The sequence below is a fragment of the Puntigrus tetrazona genome, chromosome 20 (assembly GCF_018831695.1).
Source record: "Puntigrus tetrazona isolate hp1 chromosome 20, ASM1883169v1, whole genome shotgun sequence".
In the NCBI taxonomy this organism is placed as follows: Eukaryota; Metazoa; Chordata; class Actinopteri; order Cypriniformes; family Cyprinidae; genus Puntigrus; species Puntigrus tetrazona.
In genome coordinates this window covers 6,186,910-6,204,136 of record NC_056718.1, presented here as the reverse complement: position 1 = coordinate 6,204,136, position 17,227 = coordinate 6,186,910, and the positions used below count along the sequence as shown (strand labels likewise).

The following is a 17,227-nucleotide window of genomic DNA, read 5'->3' as shown; positions in this document are numbered from 1 at the left end:
AGATGCACATGTTCCATCCTAAAAGTATGGACATATGAAAGAGACTGAAATACGGGTTTGGAGCAACATGAGGGTGTAGTGAATATACCAGCATGTTTTATATGGAGTGAGGTGTTCTACTGACAATCAAACATGATGTTAAAAATATCAGTTCATGTCTTTAGTTGATTCATGGATTGAGAGAAGGAAAACTCTGTCAAGCTTTACAGAATGGACAGGGTAATTTCATTTCATCACCCACAAACGTTTTAGTTGCATAGTACTACTTTGTTTACTGTACCTTCTGAAAAAAAAAAATGTAGCTAGAGTATCAAACCAAAACGCCCACATCCTGGATCTCCATCAGCAAGTTAACACTGAAGTCGGCCTTTTCAGATTACATCTATGAGAAATGGTTTAGTCACACCGTCAAGTGCCCCCACTACATTCCAGCGCCTTGACAATGCACACTCCACTCTTACTTTCTTTCCTTACGAATTAACTTGTCCTTTCCTTCCTTCCGTCTCTAAATAAGCTCCTCTAAATAACTTCCAGCTACATCGTGGGCTGTCTGTGATTCTTCCCTTGTGCTTCATACTTAAGACATAATCTAACACAGATAAACAGCGTCGCAGAGAAACAACCTTCGGCTTCGGCCTGGGTGTCAGTGAGTTCGTCTGAGACGCGAAAACACTCTCATTTAGTGATTTAAAACATCTTGGAATGTTTAATGAAGATTCAAGTTGTATTCCAAGACCAAACAGAGGTTCAGAGATGGTGCGTTTTAGATCTATTGTTTCACTAAAATACTGGATTTGCTTAAGAACTAAGTTATTTTGAGTGACGTGACTCTGAAGAATTGTCACAAAAGTCAATGGGAACTAAACAAGGTCTTGGACAGAAACATATTCTTTTTTGGTGATGCGTGGAAGAAATAAGGTCATGCAGGAAATATACAAGGGTGAGTAAATGAGCACGTAATTTTCATCCCTGGCTTTTGATTTTTGGCAAAAACTTGCGAAATTTGTTGTTGACCTAACTTTGCGCAGTGCAGGGTCTATGTTTATCACACATGCCTGATTTCTTCTAGCTTTAACAAACGTTTCTGGCCTATACAAATCACACCAGATGCGTCTGTGTATCTGTTCCAGTTCCTTAAACCTCCCAGATGTTTTGGGGTCTCTAGACACAACAGTTTTGGCACCGTGATGCACACAAGAATGCTGTGTACGACAACGAGCAGGATTTTCTTGTGAAATTGTGTCTTTTATCTCCTTGCTGTGTTACATAAAATGAAGGCGGAGAAAATATATGAGCGTAACAGTCGTAAGCTCTGCATTAGAATCAGCAGAATTCCACGATCAATCATATTTTAAAACACAAAGCCCTTATCTAGCCAAGGGCCTCTTGCGAAATAACATACCGCAGTGTGTGAACCAAAATAAATCACAGCACTCCCTTTTTCCCTTGATTTTTTCACTTTCGCTGTCTCTCTCGTTCCCCCTTTATCATACATGGGAATGTCTACAATAACATAACGGCAATGAGAGGCAACATGTTGCAACATTCTGGCAGAAAAAAACACTGCTGAGAATTAAACCAACTCGCTTTCAATAACAAAACACATCATCAGTCTGGGGCAAACCTGCCAAGGTCTCTGGGCTCTCATGCAGGGTACAACGAGGCCAAAAGTCCCCCTTAAATTACAGCTTTTTAGTCAATACTGAATGTTTGCAAAAGAAAGGGTAACATAGGTTTTGATTGAAATTATGTTCATTTATGTGAAAGTATTTAAAAGTATTTGTAAAAACATAGTAGTCCACAAAGCCAAACTAGGACAAATTATAAACAAACATGATTAAGGCCATGGGTTTGATTCTAAGGAACCCTTTGAATCTGTGCAAAAAAACTAAATAAAACAAAAATCAATACAAAAATAAAACAAAAATCATTATAAACATATTTGTACTGTCCTAAGTAACCTGTCCACAAAGATGATGATTTTTGCTTGGTTCTTAATACTGTGTTCTTAACCTGTGATTTTTGCTTTCTTAAAGTCTGAGCGCTATTAAACTGAGCACTATTCTTCAGAAAAATCCTCCACGTCTTGCAGATTCTTCACTTTTCCAGCATCTTTTGCATATTTGAACCCTTTCCAACAGTGACTGTATGATTTTTGAGATTCATGTTTTTTGTACACTGAGGACAGTTTAGAAACTCAATCACAACTACTAAAAAACAGGTTCAAACATTCACTGTTGCTCCAGAAAGAAACAGGATGCATTAAGAGCCGAGGGGTTAAAACTTTTTAAATTTGAAGATGAAGCTAAATTCCAAAGGGCAGTACTATATGAAAAAAAAAAATCAATTTTAACAAAATAAGACAGACTTTAAACATATTCATCCTGTTCAAAAGTTTTCACTCCCCAGCTCTTAATGCCAGGGGTGCCCAAACTTTTGCATGCTACTCTAGATGGCGCTGAGCGTTATGCTGTAACTCAGTCTGATATAATCACATTATTAATCACATGGCCCAGCTGATTGGTTTCTTTTCACATCAGCAGCCAACAATCTGCTGCTCAACATTCAATTACTTGGCTAGCGCTTGCTGCAGCGTGCTTCAGAAACCTGTACAGATCTGCTACACGTACGCTATATATGGTGGTTATTTGATATATTTTTATCACCAACAGCAGTGTATCCAACATGTAGATTTCAACAGAGCTTCCTCTACAACGTACGCACTCTTCGACGGCAACAGCATTTTCAGATCTACAAAATTAAAAAAAAGACAAACTGCAAATTACACGAATCCGTCTGAACCAAATACGCAGTTGAATCAAAAGGCTTTCAGAATTACCAATAATAAATCCACATGAACTCAGTGGCCCCCGGGATTTGAGCAGAGAAATCTGTTAAGAATAAGCATCAAATGATAAATTCCTGGTATAACGGTTCAAGCAAAGAATACAACATTTGCATCATCCGGACGGAGCTGCTATGAGGTGACGATGAACTCATTGTACTTCCTTCATTAAAATCCGAAGGCAATGGTTCTGATTATTTTGGATTTAAAAACATATATATATATCAAGTGGGTTTTGGAGTGACTCACTATGACTAAAGACAGGCATGGCTTTGGTTCTTCTACACAGGCGTGAGTCACGTGTGAATGGGACCTGCTGGGATCTATCCGAGGATGCAGGGAATCGGTATCGTGTTAGTGTGATTTCAGGCCATCTCCAAGGCCGTGGCCCCAGATGCTCCCTAAATAAGGACACGGCAGATCATAACAAGCGTAGGCTATAAGCGACGGTCGCCTGGGGACGAGTTCTCCTGTTTCATATCGATGCATAAACATAAGCGAACGTCCTTTCTCGTGGAGTTTGAATATAAAAGCTGTTTCGCATTAGCACGCGGCTCTGAAACAGGGCCCTAACCTGAAACAGGCATTTTCACGTCAGAATGCATCGCGGAGTTACACAGCTAAACCGCAACGTCTCTAAACGACATTCAGGCGCCACAAACCTAGCTGTTGTTCTGTCCTGTTCCTTTCCATTTCCTCGGACACCTTTTACACTTAGGAGACAGGAGAGATGGAAACGCGCGGATCTTTACATTAGGGAACGTCTACGCGAAGGATCCATCCATCTCTTTTTCGTCTCGATCCCATATGTTGCGCATTACGGGCTAATCACATCCAGACACGGGAGCCAGGGAATGTCACCACCTTGCTTTTGGTTTTATTTTCCATTGCAAGTTCTGCTCTCACAGGAACAGTCGTATCTGACTCGCATTCCGCTGACTTCACTGAATAATTTCAGCAATTAATCCCGGAGTCAATGTCATAAACGGAATAGGAAGCAAAACATGACCTATGGTCACGAGCGGGGCTATAACAGGACTAGTCCCTGCGGTCACCCACCCAAAAGACAAACACAAATTAATTTGACTTGGCCGTTCGTGACGGTTCAGGTCTGAGTTTGTTGGCAGTTTGGCTGAAGAACGACCTTTTGTTCTGTAAATTTAGTCACATCCAGAACACATAATTTTATTGACGTGAAAATGCATCAAAAACAACATGTGGGATATTGGGTAATTGGAAAGGAGTCAATCGAGCAAAGATTATGGTTTTCAAGGCCTTCACCCGAGGGATTTTAGTTATGTTTTTCAGGGAATAAACCTTTCAGAAGTCCAAAATAAACCCATCGCTCTTGAATCTCTTGAAATGAGAATACTTTAATTGCGCTTTGGCACCCTTTGGGTCGACGACCCAAATTAAATAGAAATCTTGAGTGATTTAAAGAATTGAAACAATTACACAAACGCGTGATTTAAAAAAAAATACACCATTTAAATTTTGAGGTCAATTATTCAATTTGTTCTAAAGAAATATGCTCATGTGAAAAAATACATGATTTCTTTCTTCTGGGGAACACAAATATACTTTAAAACTGCCATCCAAACAACTTAACTATTAAACGTACTATTATTACTAATATTTGTATAAAATATGGAGGCATTTACTCTTATTTGTGAAGTAAAACGGCAATTTTTCTTTTCAAGTAGGGTTAAATGATTTAGGTTATATTTTTAATTCCAAAAAAGCAACAATTTTCTATTAAAAGAAGTTTGTGTCACTGGATATTACTGTTAGTCATCTAAAAGAGCTGTTAAATATTAACTACCTACATCTTATCTCACACTCTTTCAACATTAAAACCTATATAAATAATAGTACATCTTATTTGATTTGATTAGTCCTAAGTGCTGTTAGGCTGGTGAGACTTAGCATTCCTGAACCTTTTGTCATCCAAACAAAAAACAGAGCAATATCAAGAAAATCAAATATTAGGGACCTTTTTTTTTATTATTGGGGGAACTCGTCGCTCTTTTCTTTGGTGGTTACAGGCCCGTGACACACAAACCAAGCTGAAGCATACTTTGAAAAGCACTTCTGTGATTACTTTGGAGCTAAAACTTTAGATAAAAAAAAAAAACGAAACTGAAGGTCAGGGTCTTTGGCAAGGGATGTTACAGCTGACAAAGCGTCCAGGACAGGAGGTTTTTACACAGTCCACGGGTCAGCTGAATCTGCAGAAACTATTTATGGGTAATGTTTGGAGAAAACAGCACAAAGGAAACCAGAAACTGGCACAGAAAAATATGCCAGTGCCCGGCTTTATAGGATCAAGACCCTGGAAACGCTGAAGGAGAATGTGCTGGCAGCATGTACAGAGCAGTCATTTACAGTTTATTCTTAACTTTCTTTTACAAACTGTACGTCATTTTTACCTAGTAATGTCTTCAAGTTTGGTGGTCTTATTGAAATAAAAAATAAAAAATAAAATAAATGAGATTACATAGAAAGCCAATGCAGTCCCCTCTAATTCTTAAACAGAAAAAAATATTACTTTATTATAATTATCATAAAATTATTTCAAAAAACTAAATTATGGTAATAAATGTATGGCTAATTCTAAAAAAAATATTTTGCTTTATTATTTTATGATCTTTCTTCAAAATAACGTTTCTATTTTGTGCCTTTAAATAAACTATATGCAAACTGATCGATTATCTACAAAAATATATACACATGAAATACCTTTTTAAAGACTATTACAGATGTATTGGATTTGTTTATTAATAATGTGCGCAATAGTATGTGCTTGTAATAAAGAGTACAGCTCTTTTGATTACACTGAGACCCACTGTGCATTATAATAGTCAACTAATTTATAAATAATCTTCCATATAATACCTCGCGCTTCACTTTAAAATAGTTAAATTATATATACAGCTAGAAACGCACTGAATTGGTTAATTGAAATGCTCAGGAGACACTCCAGGCAGTAAAAATTAAACTCACGATAAGGAGAAATGAAATTTCGTAATCAAGAGTTAAAGTATGCCACTCATCACGTCAGAGACGCGCGGAGGGGGCGTGGTCAGGAACGTTAACCCCGCCCACTCTGTCAGGAAGACTGCGCGAGTTTTTATAAAGGATATGCGCGCAAGTTTTGGCAGGACAGAGGGGGCTCTCTGCGGGGCAGAACTATATCAAAGACCCTTCAAACACAGGAATACTCCCACCGTGCCTTAACAAACCATCTGTTTGTCAACTTTGAAGTATTTTCAACAACCCCCGATTCGACAATGACCGCGACTGTTGTGTCCTCCTTCTTCGACTACGAAGTGACGAATAAGGTAATTTATATTTTTGGCAAGCCGATTTAAGCGCCTCGGCAGTTTAAATAAGCGAGTAACAGATCGATATCTCATAATCGTCATGCACAAAATGCAGAACCGTCTGAGATGCTGCTTTCTACACCGATGTCAAACTTTTCTGGCTTATGCGCGCGCGCGCGCGTGCGTCAAGAGCAGGACGAGAATCTTAGCTTGTGCGCTTTTATCAAGTCCTGCGCTTCACGCGAAACGCAATTATCGATCGCTAATCGATTAGGAAGGAATGGGGAAAGCGAATAGATTAGAACGGTTCAGCGTATCCGCGTTTTATTCGTCGCCGGGAATCGCCTGCGTCACGTAAAGTTGTGCGTTATTTACCACGGCTTCGCTTGAAACAACGCGGAGGAAGGCCACGAGTCTGGGTTTCATCCCAATCAAACCAGCGAGTTGGCCGTCGTGCGCGACACTTCAGCTTTTAAAAATTAACCTCTCCTTTTCCGCGGTAGGATTTCACCAGCAACTTTGCTCGATATGCATCTATTAAAGTGCACCCGTTGGTCAGCCGCGAGCGTATTAAAGGTGTCCGTAAGCGATGCGAGGTTGCACCGCGTGAACATGCAGCTGTTTTGAACGCGAAAACTCGTCCTGCGCGTGACGTAGAAGTAGTGTACGCTGGTTTGAAGCAGGACGCGTCGAGGGGCGTTGACGCAGGACGCGTACTTGCTTTCAAAACAGCTGGACCGAATGAAACTCGACACAGGTCGCAAAACGCGCTTTTAAAATCATTTTTTGGCCGCTAACTCAAGAACAGTTTACTCACCAGTGCTATTCACTGTGGCGTTGTGTTCCTTACTTCAAGAAAACAAAAAAAGAATGGTAACGGATGGCAAAATGTCACAGAAGTGGTTTATTTGACCGCCGAGCGATATTTTGAGTCTTATGATAGCTTTGTGTGAGGAAGGGGCTAAACCTGGAGCCGCTGCCATCAATCTTACCTTCTGCTGTTGCTTGTAAAGGTCATTCATTTCAAACATCGCGCTATCACGTGATAGGCCCTAGCATTTCAACCCATGTATTACTGATGGCAATATTATCAGTCAATAACGACTTTAACGCTGTCATTTGACCTAAATACAAATGGAATGTTGCTCGCCATTCAATTTTAAATGACAAAAATAACAATTGTTTTGGCATAAATCTTCAGGAGCTGCCTGACCCTCATTAAACAAGATAAAGCAAAAAAGTATAATACAACACAGTGGCCAGAGCTGTCCAACAGACAGACACATGTTGTTTATCATAAAACATGGTGTTCTTATCGCTATGCATATATTTAAATGTAGACGTGTGAGGTTTTGTAACTTTATTACTGTAGAAAAACACTTTCATAGTTATTGGTTGTGCAATAAATTATCGTAGTACTGAGCACAATTTGTGCAGTTCCTGGAGATGATACAAGAGTTTTCATCTTTTACCTTTCACTTTTTAAGAGATTGCCGGGTAGGTTAAAAGTTCAAGGTCAAGCTCTGTTCAAAAAATAGCTAAGCCTTAAAATAGAATTAAATCCGGGGCATAGACAGAAAATACCATCAACATATAACAAGCTCCCACTGGTGGTATTTGGAGCAACGGGAGTCATAATCATGCTGCATTTTTTGAGACATTGTTTCTTTTTTCCCCTTCACTTACAGAACAATAAAGTGATGAGCTACAACAGTCCCCTCTCCAGCCCCCATTTACAGTCTGTCCCCACCACCGGTGCCAATACCCCCTTTACCCCCACCGGGTCCCTGCTGGACAGGAAGGTGGTGGGTACCCCTTCAGTGGGACTCTACCAGCGCCGCCACTCTGTGTCCGTTACCAGTTCCAAATCAACACAGAACCAATTCATCAACAGCCTCAAGATGGACAGCTCGGCCTCCATGAATGGGAGCAGCAACAACAAGGAGAACCGCTTCCGCGACCGGTCCTACTCTGAGAACGGGGAGCGTCTAAGGCCCAGCAACCTCACGTGCATTAGTGCCAACGGAAACAGCCAGGTCAACTCAAGCCGCTATAAGACCGAACTCTGCAGACCCTTCGAGGAGAACGGCATTTGCAAGTACGGTGACAAGTGTCAGTTTGCCCATGGGATGCACGAGCTTCGTAGCCTAAACCGCCACCCCAAGTACAAGACCGAGCTCTGTCGCACCTTCCACAGCATCGGTTACTGCCCATACGGCCCGCGCTGCCACTTCATCCACAACGCAGAGGAGCGCCGCGGACCGCCTCCTCTCTCCGTCTTCAACAAGATGGAGCGCCCTCGCCTTCATCACAGCTACAGCTTTGCCGGTTTCCCAAGCTCAGGTGGCTCCCAGGACAGCCCGACCTCTGTCACGCCTCCGCCCATATTTTCCAACGAAGACGGCAACGAGTGGCCCAGCAACCCCTTCACTTACTCCAGCCAAGAGCTTGCCAACTTGTTTGCGCCTAGTTTATGTGGCACCACTGTTCCCGATCTGCCCGGTCCCCATTCTCCCACCGCACCCTCCTTCTTCAGGCCGATGTCCGAGTCGCCCCCAAGCCCTCCGGATTCTCTCTCCGACCAGGAGGGTTACCAGAGCAGCCTGGGCAGCCAGAGCGGATCCGAGTCACCAGTGCTGGACGCAACCCGTCGCCTCCCCATCTTCAGCAGACTCTCCATCTCTGACGATTAAAACCTGTCCTCAGGGGTTTCAGGCGTGAGAGAGAAAGCACAGAGAGAGCTGGTGAGAAAGAGAGTAATTTTCCTCCTAGCAATCCCCTTCCTGTCCTTGCTTTGTTTACAGCAGAGAAGTGGACTAAAGTACAGTGTTCTCGTAGCCACTGAGTCAAAAGCGTACAACCCTGTAGCGTCAACCTTCAAGTGCGTTCCCAAGCCTCCCTAGACGTCTTTAACACGCCTGACGTAAAAGCAAAAACAAGAAAACTGTTCCCCTCAAGGCCCACTTAAACGCTGAGGTCTCGAAATCCTCACTGGAACATGTTAAAACAAATCCATATTTAGTTCCTAGTGTTCAAACTAAAAAGCAAGCTTTTCAAACTTGTTCAAGGACCTTGTTGTTCGAAGAATCTACTGAATATTATAGCAACAACGTGCTTTACAGACCTGGAAGTGCCACTTTTCTTGCGGAAGACCTTCGTCGGTAGATCCTCGGGACTTTAAGTGCCTATCAAACGATTTGTTTCCTACTTGTTCGATCAGATTGATTTTCGGAGATCTGGGGGAGAAATGGTTTTAAGAAAAAGAATCGAACCCATCTTAGATTTGTATGAATCATTCTGAAAGATATTTGTACGTCTAGTGGTGCTAAACGTGCTGTCAGCGTGGTAATTGTCCCTAGAACATGTGATCCCTTGTGCTAAAATAGTGTGTTCTGGTTCCTTAGTGGTGTCCTTGTTCATGTTACCACTAAAGATGCGACTTCAGTGGCCACTAATTGTTTCGTTGCAAACAGATTGTTGAAATGTTCTATCATTAATTCAACGTTGTATTTCCCCTATTATTGTTATAATATAGTTATTATTGCATCATTACAATTATTGTTGGTATTTTCTGTTTGGAAACGAGAACTTTCAAACCGAAAGTTTTGCTTGTCAGTGCTTATTTAACTTATCAAAATGTATTTATTGCTGATTGTAAGCATTTTTTTATTTTGTTTGTATTTATCTGGATAATGAAACAATAGAATATATTTTCCTTTATGTTAAATTATGATCTTCCGTATTAATCGTAAGATTGTGAAGACCTTTTTTTCGTTAAGTTTCAACAGTTAATATATTATACTGCAATGACATTTTGTAACTACATTTTGATTTATTTTTAAAGTGAAACTTAATTTAAAATGAGAATGCAAAGAGGATTGTTTTGCATTTTATTTATTATTTTTCTCCCTAATGTTGGACTGCAGTTTCAGGATGTTTATGCCTCAGTAATCCTTTATTATTTGGCTCCGACCGTCTAGAATGTAAACCGAGTTGTCTTGACAATAACAGTCCTGTGCCTGTGATTTTAGAAATCTGATGTTTAGACTGGGATCCTCACATTAAGACTCCTTTTGGTATGAACAAATCGTAGACAATAAATGCATTATAGTACAAATCTCATGACCCTTGCAGTGGTCCGAACCTCTGATCGCAGCAGCATTTTGATCTAAATGGACGGTTAATAAGGGAATTGTTAAATATGCATTTGTGTATTTATTTTGCCCATTTTGAAACCAGCAATTGTGTTGTTTTGATTTGTTATGACTCAAAATTCTTATTTATTTACAGATTTTGGACCACTTCTACTTGCTAAGTGCCTAACAGTACATTCCAAGAGTCTTGAACCTTTTTAGGATTGTAATCCAGAGTCGTTATATAGATTTTAGTTGAAATTGGAGGTTAACAGGATTGACATCGAGAGAGCTACAGTTGAATGTGTCCTATGTTAGCAGCTACCGCTGTTCGCATCAATATGTTTCTTTTGTAACGACAGATTGCAGTTTAAATCAATAAAATACCTATTTATAAGCAAACTGACCTTGTCTTTTTTTTTTTTTTTTTTGTTTGGCTCAAAAAGATTTCAAAAAGTTGCTTTTTGTAAGTTCAGCGTAGCGAGGCCACTGGCTCTGATACTCAGCTCTAATGCAAACAGCTGTGCTTATTATTTCTTGCCATATTTTGACATTCTCCGCGGATAAATTCTTATTCCTCCACAAACGTGCATTCCACACTGATCCCAATACAGCTGAATGCTATGAGACGGGGGGCTGTTAATGAACCGGCTAAAAAGCTCAAACTGTTTTCCTGGAAAAGTGCTCAAACACAGGAAATCAAACTTCTGTCCCGGCCCAATAGTAAGGATGTGAAAAGCCCCTGAACTATGTCTTTTCCTGGCACGGATGTGTATGGCTTTTTGAATCTCATTCAAAGGTTCTGGCAATGACGGGACTACTAGATAGAAAGCACAGGCCCCTTGAGATCAGACAGTTTGTTACTGTAGTAACAGAAGGGGTCTTGTCCTAGGACTAGCAGTCTACAGTACATGTTTGCTCCCTACGTCACCGAACAAGCATCTGTACTTTGCGAGCACTGTCACTCTTTGCTTGGTTTTAGTTTAATTTCCCTTGCAGAGAGAATTCCTGAGGAAAGCTGTGATCATGAATACAATCATAGCAGATAGGAGCCAGATGGCCATCTGAGTAGTACAAAGTTCAGCAGTTTCACTGCTTTAGCCTTTGGTCTTTAAAGTAATAGTTCACCCTAAATAGAAAATCCCGTTGTCATTTACTAACCAAACTTTAATCTTGTGTTGATAAACATTACATTTTTAAAAAGAAATTATTACGATTAAATGGATGTAACAGGAACGACTTGGATACAAAGACTCGTATCTAAGTTTTAACATACAACTAAAAAGCATCTGTTTTCAACATTGATCATATGATCATGTTTTATGTACAGTAAATCCGCAGATTGCAGTGATTTATGAAGTATGACACTGAAGATTAAAGTAATGATGCTTCGCATCACAGGAATAAATTACATTTTAAAATATATATTAAAATAAAGTGGTACTTAAAATGACAGATTTTACAAAGTAAATGAATAAATAAAAATAATATACATTTATATACATATACATTTATTTTTATTAGTGCTGTCACGATTAAATGCACAAAAAAATTGTTTACATAATGTGTGTGAACTGTCTATATTGTGGATATTTAATATATGTATGTATACATTTAAGAAATAAAATATATATACACATACACACACACACACATATATATATAAACTGTATAAATATAAATATATAATGCACTAAGAGAGCACTCATTTTTATATAATTGTGGTTCTTTTTTTCATGAGGAAGTTAACAATGACATAATATATATATTTTTTTAATTTTAAAGGCAACCCTTTAAAACATTATATAGCAAAGCATAACCGCAGTCCAGTACTTGTGTTTGTCATTTTTGGGAAAAAAGTGCTGTAATTGTTAGTTATTCTGTCAAGAACACACACTTGACAGTTCGTGTCTATTCGCACGAGGGCTGTGGGTCACTGGGCCTTTAAGAACAGACATGAGGAATAAGGCCAAAGTCGCAGTTGAGCAACACTCGCATAGACTTTGTAATTCCTCTATCAGCTCTTTTTGTTCCTCTTGAGTGTTTCAGAGGGCAATGAATAAACAAAAAAGAGCTCTGCTCTCGAGTTCACAGTATCAGGAGATTGAAACGATTCGCACTAAAAGGGGCATTTGGGGGATTTTCAAGTTTAGGGAACGTGCAGTTGTTGGTTTAACCTCAAATAAGCCTCAGAAATCAGAACAAAACTAAAAAGTCACAGGCATCCAATTTGATCAATTAAAAAGCAAACATTGCTAAAATAAAATAAAAATAAAATAAAGGTTAATTTAAAAAAAAAAAAAATGATATTCAAATTTCAAATTCAGATTTTTTTGTGCGGCTGGTTTGTATTGTGACAAAGCCTGACGTGATGGATGAGCGCAGATCACTGTGGACTTTGCGCCCAGGATCTCATGACTCTCTGCTCTGATTTTTACACAAACTTTCATTTTTTTTCCCCCTCCAGAGCCTTCTGTTTTGCAGGGGAGGAAAGAGAGTTTTCCTCCCTTCGGTACAGGCACAGGCAGCGATATCGCCACAGGTCGACCATTAAAAGATCTGTCAAAGCATGTCAACTCTCAGCCTATCAGTCCGCTTATGGGGGGAAGGGAGGAGAGGTATACAGAAAGTGGATGAAAGAGAAACATAGACAGAAAGAACACCTACTCAGCATTGCGTGTTTGGCTGTCACAACTGACTTTATCTGCTGGCCGAGAGCTAAAGATGTCACCCTCGTCCGCGCTGTCAGCAGAATCTGCTGATGAAATCGAAATAATTAGAGTCCGTAAGACCTTGAGTTTGCATTTATTAATAATAGATCTCTGTAAAAGCTGTGCAAGGAAGGAACAGGTCGTAAAAAATAAATACAAAGAACGTGTAAATGCGTATCTCTGCACATATACAAGCAAAAGCAAAACATGGCAAAAAAAGAGGAACCACCCAAAATAACACCATTGTTCATCTAATCAGACAAACTTCCCTCTAAGGCAGAGGAACCATGGGAACAGGAGTCATGGGAATAGAAGCCATGGCAACGGCTAGTCAGGGTCAAGAAGCGTTTGTCCAAGACTGCTGTCTTATCACACGACCAGCGAGAGAAAAAAAATACGTCTGTCAATCAATAGCTGACTGATGTCGCAGTTTTCTAACTGGATGAAAAGCGAGGTAATGTTCTACGAAGTCCAATCCGTCTGCTTTGTGTCTGTCCACCACATGTTCCTGCAATGTTTAACCACGGCTTGTACCTGACAGAAATTTCAGAGCAGCCGTGGGGTCAGGGATAGCTACGGTGGATGATAAATATTAAATTCTGTGTAATTCATTAGTCATCGAATGACCGTCGAAATAACCTTGATGTTCAAATGCATCATCGCATGTCGTTATCTTCAGATAATGGACGGCATTGAGAGTTTAACTGACATAGAAAACATCAGTCACTTCACATTTGTTTACCGGGCCTTTAAATAGGGCAATAACAGTCACTGAGTTCTGCGGCCAAAGGAACTTCTTAACAAGTAGAAGGCGTGGCCTGGGAAGGGTTGTAGATGAAGCCCGTCCTCACTCTGATTGGCTGAAGCCCTGGATCTGTTCCTTGATTAAAAAAACTTTCTGGGTTTTCATTCCCTGGAAAACATAAAAGCATAAAAATACTTTTTGATATTTTTAGTGAGGTTTAAACCATCGAAGCTAACATCTATGAGTCTATGACTGTAAAGAGACTTTTTTAGAGAATTATTATTCCTTGTTGGTAATCTTCTTAAGAAAGAACTGCAAAAGAAACAAATATATACGATAAAAAACAACAAAACTTGTTAGTTAAATAAAAGCCAATGTGACGCAACTAACATGCACCAACCTATATTGAATGAATAAATAAATGAATAAAATTATAACAAAACAAGATATCATTATTCGCACATGGGCCTTGATCAGTGACAGTAAGTAACTTATTATTTTAAGTATTTAATATTCTTTAAACTATAAAAAGAACAGATTTAGCATCTGCAAGATTTCTCTTCATCCCTTTATTTGACCTATGAGCAATCCTTCAGTGTTGACCAGTGTCTCCCTAGTTTACCTTATTAGAGTTAAGTGGCTCATGTTTCTGGTAAACGCTTCAAAAAAGACTTCAAAACAGATGTGACAAGAAAAATAGGGGTTGGTTTTACTTTGGCGCATCACTTCATGATGGTACTATATTCATATATACAGTATACACACAGACATCAATTTGAGTGAAAGTTTGCGGGAGGAAATAAGGCCTCCAGAGCCGTTAGGTTGGTCCCCCGTTGTAATCTATGGTGCTTTGAGTCTTAGTAAGGGCCCGAAGCGGTTAAACGTCCAATGTGAATTCCCATAAAACCCAAGCAAACATACTTCTACTGAGCAGCTGAGGGAAACGAGTGCCAAATTTAATGTGGCCAGGTTTGTGGGGGACGACAATGTAGAACATGGCTAAGTACACATCCAGCTATGTTTTGCTACTGTCATTCCTGTGGCCGTGATGCTCATTATGAAACCTCTCGATGCCCAAGCTCTGGTTTTTCATGAGAAAAACGTCTCCCATGAGGCTGGGTGCTAGTCTTGTTTCATTTTCAGTCCAAACCTCATGATGGGGCCCTAGAATAGAAGGCAAATACATGAACTGCACACTTCCAGTGAAGCCCAATTCCTACAGGCAGCTCAAAAAAATCTGTCTGTGACGGTAGATCACTATAGGTATCTGCTATCTCCGCACTGCTTATTTGTATAAAGCTGGTGCATCAACAATAATCTTCATTATTTGGGCTGAAATGGAATGATATCAGCCACTTTGACATCTTACATTGCTATCAGTGTGAACAACTTTAAAGGGTTACTTGATTAAATTTGTGATTAAATTTAGTAATTTAATCACTTACCCCCAATCCGTCCCAAACCCATAAAATCGTCTTCAGAGCACAGGTTAAGATATTCTGGATAAAAACTGAGGGCTTGTCACTGTCCCATTGATTGCCAAGTAAATTACACTAAGGCTCAAGACAAGTATGAAAAACATCAGAATACTCCATCTGCCATCAGTGGTCCAATCCGAACTTTACGAAGTGACGAGAATACTTTTTGTACATATAAATATTGTAAATATATTTTTTTTAATTCTCTGCATTACTGAGTTTTTTGAAAATATGCTCTAAATGCAAATACCATATACTGTTCTTTGTCAGCCGCGACACACAGATATGCTGTTTTCACTCGAATCAAAGAATAAATAAAAACATGAAAACATATCCTTCTGGTGCAGTTAACACAGAAAAGTGTACACTATTTTTGCGTCCAACTGATATTCTCTAAATGGCGCTACAATGACGGAGATGAGACAAAATGTTTAAAAATGATTATAGCCATTATTTTTATTTTATCTGCATACAAAAAGCATTCTTATAGCTTCACAAAGTTCAGATTGAACCACAGATGGAAGATGGTTCATTCTGACAAGGCGTTTCATACTTTTCTGGTTCTCAAGTGGTATTTACTTGGCAGTAAATGGGACAGTCACAAGCCTCATGGTTTTCATCTAAAATATCTTAAATTGTCTTCTGAAGGTGAACAAAGCTTTTATGGGTTTGGAATGACATGGGGGTAAGTGACTGATAACAAATTTTTCATTTTGGGGTGAACTAACCCTTTGTACACCCCATGTACAACCTTTGAGTGATATTAGCATCCCACACACTGGCAGCTTCCATGCTTGGAGTAATAACAGGCATGACTGATTTCTCCAGTTTCCCGTAACAAAAACAACCAGTAAAGACACATGACACATCATAAGAGGGTTTGCATTGGATGAATCCTTCAGAACCGACTGCTCATTTGACATGGCTGGTATTCCAGTGTAAGCATGTCGCTTACAAACATAATTATTTACTTCATCTGGTTGCGTTTCCATTGCGTCACTCTACGCCGCCGAGTCTGATCCCCTCCCTGTACTACGGCATCTATTCAGTCTGGAGATAAGCAAACCCATAAACATACTTGAACAGAGTGTAGACGGATGTTGACTAAATCTCCTAACAAGCATCTATATCAGACGCAACGCATTAGTTTCGAGAGGCAGCGCCCTGCTAATACCATGAAGCAGAGTGGTCGGGCAAGTAGGCCACTCATACTCATGTGCTCTGCATTTTCCATTTGACTGCCTCTGTACAGTACGGCCTCTGTAATCACACCAGCAGCTTGAGACAAACCGTAAATGTTTACATATGCCTTCAAGGGGGCCGCTCCAAATTTGCTTCATATCCAGTCTTTCTCTCACCCTTTGTCACACTCAGACAAACGCACACTGTGCTGTTAACAAGAATAGATGAGAGCTATTACGCTTTTTTATTACTCCATAAAGCAGAACACATGGGGCAAGTCCTTGCAAGAGTGGCGAGACAGGAAATAGCGAATGGAAACCTGTAGCTCAGGAGGGGTGTACATGGCCTTACGCTCACCGTTCTTCATGCTGCCCTTTTGGAAATGGCATATAAGTGCTTTGAGAAGTAGCAGTATGAAGTAGTACAGATGTAAAATAAGCGTTCCGGTTCGCGAGGCCCAAATCGTTGAACCAGGACAAGCAGCGAGCGAACAAGAGACGACTCCTCTCGAGGGCTTTCGCGTCGACCCCTGCAACTCTGCCTCTTTGATTTATGAAGCTCAGATGGAGTCTGGAGGGCTGGGAGTCGGAGATAAAAGGTTTCTTGAAATGAACACCTCAGAGAAACCTGCTGCTATAAGGTAACACAGAAAGGGCCCCTTCACCTGGAGAACCGCAGTCCAGAAAACTTCTCTGAGAAACCAGAGCTGCGGAGAACCTGTCAGCCCCATCAAAATCTGTTTTTGCACTTGAGCAGCATGTCTTAGGAAACAGAAATGATTAGTAAACCCCCGAGCTATTCTGGGTTCAG

The 17,227-nt window shown here is 40.1% G+C and overlaps 2 protein-coding genes across 3 annotated transcripts in view; one reads left to right on the top strand and one right to left on the bottom strand.

The window, feature by feature from the left end:
• The first annotated feature begins 5,981 nt into the window (after nt 1–5,981).
• zfp36l1b (zinc finger protein 36, C3H type-like 1b) lies at nt 5,982–10,703 on the top strand. The gene is made up of 2 exons (XM_043220012.1): nt 5,982–6,186; nt 7,857–10,703. Exons 1-2 carry the CDS (start codon nt 6,136–6,138, stop codon nt 8,859–8,861), a joined length of 1,056 nt encoding a protein of 351 aa, XP_043075947.1. The 5' UTR covers nt 5,982–6,135; the 3' UTR covers nt 8,862–10,703.
• A 2,387-nt stretch (nt 10,704–13,090) lies between these two features.
• rad51b (RAD51 paralog B) overlaps nt 13,091–17,227 on the bottom strand; it is a 28,883-nt gene continuing 24,746 nt past the window's right edge. For both annotated transcript variants that reach the window (XM_043220010.1, XM_043220011.1), the window contains exon 10: nt 13,091–13,925. In XM_043220010.1, coding sequence (XP_043075945.1) covers nt 13,810–13,925 — 116 coding nt within the window. In that variant the 3' untranslated portion in view covers nt 13,091–13,809. The remainder of the gene's footprint in view (nt 13,926–17,227) is intronic.

Excerpts from the sequence above, each read along its gene's own strand:
- zfp36l1b (XM_043220012.1), top strand. The coding sequence starts at position 6,136 with ATGACCGCGACTGTTGTGTCCTCCTTCTTCGACTACGAAGTGACGAAT. Across the intron at positions 6,187-7,856 it reads ACTACGAAGTGACGAATAAG|AACAATAAAGTGATGAGCTA; the intron begins GTAATTTATATT and ends CTTCACTTACAG.